General features: G+C 49.3%; 1 protein-coding gene across 1 annotated transcript; it reads left to right on the top strand.

The window, feature by feature from the left end:
• Nucleotides 1-616: 616 nt before the first annotated feature.
• On the top strand, nucleotides 617-3,412 carry LOC127525840 (snaclec agglucetin subunit beta-1-like). The gene is made up of 6 exons (XM_051926724.1): nucleotides 617-778; nucleotides 2,038-2,089; nucleotides 2,272-2,375; nucleotides 2,580-2,714; nucleotides 3,016-3,124; nucleotides 3,330-3,412. The coding sequence occupies exons 1-6, from the start codon at nucleotides 617-619 to the stop codon at nucleotides 3,410-3,412; spliced, it is 645 nt and encodes a 214-aa protein (XP_051782684.1).
• Nucleotides 3,413-3,860: the final 448 nt, after the last annotated feature.

The raw sequence follows: 3,860 nt of genomic DNA, 5'->3' as shown, positions 1-3,860 counted from the left end.
TCATTACAGTCACAATTAAAATGGATTTTCATTTGGACTTTATGTCATGAACTTAACAATAAGGTCCAAATTACTGCACTTTCCTGGCTGGAGGCCATAATGGAAGGAGGATCAGGATATTTCAACATCTTGTACAAAGGGATAGATTAAAGGACAGTGGGGGGGAGCTGGGATATCACGAGCAGTTCCACAGGTGTGGACCCAGTACGGACACCCACAGGGATGAACATTGAAGGAGCTACAAAGGTACACAGCGCAGATGGGATTGTCTGTCCATAAAGCCACTTTAAGCCAAGTGGGACGTTATGGAAGTGCGGCCAGAAAACAAAAACAGAATAAGAAAACACCCAACGGCATGTGGCGGACTCCACAGACACACAGAAGAAGGTGCTCTAGTCAGATGAGACTCAAATGGAACTTTTGTCACTTGCCGTCACCCTGAGAACACCATTCCCACAGTGACACATGGTGGTGGCATCTGGCTGTGGGGACAGGAAAAGTGGTCAGGACTGAAGTAAGATGGATGGCACTAAACACGTGGCTCTTGTTGAGGACAACCTGCTTGAGTGTGCCAAGGATTTGAGATGGGGACAAATGTCCACCTTCCAGCAGGACAATGAGTGACCTTCAACAGACTGGTAACGCCGCACTGAAATGTCTTGGGGTGGCCGAGTCGAAGCGCAGACCTCTGTGGCAGGACCTGAAGATGGTCGGATACCAACGCAGCCCACCTGACTTTGCCTGGAGGAATGGACGACGACCCCAGTGGCGAGATGCGGTAAGCGAACCAAGACATTCGACAAGAGACCTGCAGCAGAAGGGGGGCTTTACAAAGTGGGGGTGAGGACCTGTGCACACTGTGGGATTCTGTTTTCTTAACGATTGTTTGGGTCACAATCAAACACATTTGACACATTCCAAGGGGCAGGCATGTTGTGTCATCAAATGGTGTTGACCTCCCAAAAACCTACTGGAATTCTAGCAGGACAAACAACAAGAAGGCACTGGGTAGCGGACTGTAGAGGGTGTCTTCCACTGCTTAGGACACAAGTCCAACCCAGCATAGACCCTCTTATTGAGTGCAGTCCCATTATGTACTCTAAAATAACGCTCTCTTCTTAGCCCTTATTCTGAATTTCTCCTCCATATGATGAGTCAACTTTGTCTGATCCAATGCAATTGAACGTTCCACCTCTTTTCTCGACACTACCTCACCCAGGTCACCCACCCACCCACTGAAGCAGTTTAGCCAGGTGAGGGAATGCCCACCATCCCAGTGTTCTGACAACAGAGGAGTGGCTTGGGGACAGCTCTGGGAATGTCCTGGGGTGGTCCAGACTTGAACCTAATGGAGCATCTGTGGGGAAAATGGCCGACAGCTTTAGGGGTCCTAAAGAGAGTCCCCAAATCCAGATGTGCTGTCTAACCCAAAAAGACAGCTTGCTTTGGGGGGGGGGGGGGGGGATTTTCAGTGAAGTGCCGAGAGAAGGGTCTGAACACATAAATTACCAGGAACACAATGAAAACAGAACCAGCGGTGAGTAGTGCATTTAATGAAGAAAGGTCTCCTGAGTTTAGGAGCTCAACTGTGGACAACAGCAGAAAATCAGAGAGGCGTGAGGTGATGGTTGGAGCAGGCAGAGCATTCACAATGGACAGACAGCCTTCCATCACTTGGACTCCTCCTGTTAAAGATGACGCATTATCTGTCTTGGTGGGCTGCACCTTTCACTTTAGCCACACCCATTCCCCCCTGCCGCCTCACCTTGGCCCCACCCAGTTCCCTCCCCACCTGTGCTTAAGCTCGCCCATTCCTTACAGTATAAAACGAGCAGTAGCGCTGAGGAGGCTTCATAAGTCCGAGCTCTCTGGAGTTTGTTTTTAAAAGTAACTTTCTACACCGACTGACTGACTGACCGACTGACCGACTGACTTTCTACACTGAAGGTAAGTGTCAGAGTGGAAGAACTCTTTAACTTGACAGAGAGGCCAGGTCAGAGGGCTTCTCATTTTATACATTTGTTTTTGTTCTTTAAGGGCCTTTCCACGATGATTCTGCTTTTGATTTCACTGAGCCTGTGGGCACCAGGTATGTCATTTGTCATTTCATGTCACTTTGGATTAACAAAAGCTCCGAGTGAAGGAGTGAAACGGCAAACGGTGTCCGTTATTAATCGGTGAACTTCTTGAAATGTAGAGCTGCGCGGAAACCTCAAGTAACGGAATTGCTTTGAAAGGACTTTCTGTTTGTTTGTCTTTTGTTTCTTTCAGCCGTCACATCTCTTGATCAACACGACTGCCCTGACTTTTGGGAAGCCTTCAATGGCACCTGTTACGCTTACTTTGACCAGCAGCTTCGTTATTACGATGCCAAGGTAAAGATCTTTGTGTTGGTCATTTGAGTAGATTAACGTTATCACTGTGTCACCTTTAAAGCCCACCCGGCCGCCTGTTGAGTTCGGGGCGCGCTGTCACAGACAGACAAGGGCGGGGGGGGGGGCACGTCAGAGCCGCTTTCAGCTTTTAAAGATGTCGTTTGTTGAGCGCTGACGTTCACTCAAATATTTCTTCTTTTTCAGGATGTTTGCCGTCGCGCTGGAGGAAACCTCGCTTCGGTGCACAGCGCTGAGGAGACTCAGTTTATACTCAGCCTGAATGGTGGCTATGACGGGGTTTTCCCTTACGCGTGGCTGGGAGGCAGTGTAGGTGATGAGGTAATTATCTGGTAACCTTCTCTACTTACTTAAACAGAAGGGGCAGGCACCTCGGCCAGGAGCTCCGTCAGTGTCCCCGTAACGCGACTGTGTGTGTGTGACAGATTCAGAATGTCGTGTCCATTTCCGTGGACCCCCCTGTGCTCGCTGCATCTTCGGTTATTCGGTCTGTGAATTGGCTTGGGCGGCATTTTAATCTACGGAATGGCCGGGCAGAAAGTCAGCCAACGGTCTTGTGGTTTGAGCAACACAAAGACCAACTCAACGGACCTTTGTCTTTTATTCTTTTATTTTCTGAAAGGGCAAATGGCGTTGGATGGATGGATCCGAATTTGACTTCCAAAATTGGGCCGTTGATCAACCAAGCCAGTGTTCTGAGACGTACAACAACCTGGCCATCAACTACCGGGGTGAGTCTTCACATTAGACTGCCGCCGCCGCCCCAGGGGTCCTTACTAAATGTCTGACCCCTCGACAGAGGTTTCTGTGTGTAAAAGATGGTCCAACAATCACACACGTGGACCCCGAGACCCCCCATTCCAGGGCTCGGCCCAGTCTGCACTTAAATGACTAAATGCTGAGGACCTTATTTTATTTTTTACTTTTCTTTGGCAGATAAGAAGACCCCCGGCAGGTGGACCTGCTTGTACCGCAGATTTAAACTTCCTTTTGTGTGCAAGAAGAGCAGCAAAGTGTAGAAGGGCCCGAGTGGAGTTGTGCCGGCTGAGGGTCTCACAGACGGCGATGAAGATGATGACGATGACGAGTGCTGGATCTCACGACTCACTCCATCAGTTGATATTCTTTTGTGTTTGTTTATCGCGTTTTTCAAGTCACTCGCACAATAAATAAAGCTTTGTTTGGATTTCTTTGGTATTAAAATGTTGGAACTGTAAATTAACAATAAAGAGCAATGAGCTTGATGTCAGCCTCCTGTCACTTGATGAGTGTCCCCCTTCAGCCGTCTGTCCCCGCCGTGTCTGCTGTTGTACCGGTGACTCTCCGGTGTCACGAAGTATGTCGGGGTCCTTGGTTTTCTTGGCTTTTCTCTGCCAGGGGGTCTCCTAGTCCAGTCCTGGAGGTGAAGAAGCAACAAGGACAAGGGGGGCTTGTGTGCTGGGGTCCCCCCTCTGCCTGTGAAGTGCG

Source organism: Erpetoichthys calabaricus, chromosome 4 (assembly GCF_900747795.2).
Source record: "Erpetoichthys calabaricus chromosome 4, fErpCal1.3, whole genome shotgun sequence".
NCBI classification, from domain to species: Eukaryota; Metazoa; Chordata; class Cladistia; order Polypteriformes; family Polypteridae; genus Erpetoichthys; species Erpetoichthys calabaricus.
The sequence above is the reverse complement of the archived record's forward strand: the minus strand, read 5'-3'. Positions and strand labels throughout refer to the sequence as shown.

Excerpts from the sequence above, each read along its gene's own strand:
- LOC127525840 (XM_051926724.1), top strand. The coding sequence starts at position 617 with ATGAGTGACCTTCAACAGACTGGTAACGCCGCACTGAAATGTCTTGGG. Across the intron at positions 2,090-2,271 it reads ACTGAGCCTGTGGGCACCAG|CCGTCACATCTCTTGATCAA; the intron begins GTATGTCATTTG and ends TGTTTCTTTCAG. Across the intron at positions 2,715-3,015 it reads GAGGCAGTGTAGGTGATGAG|GGCAAATGGCGTTGGATGGA; the intron begins GTAATTATCTGG and ends ATTTTCTGAAAG.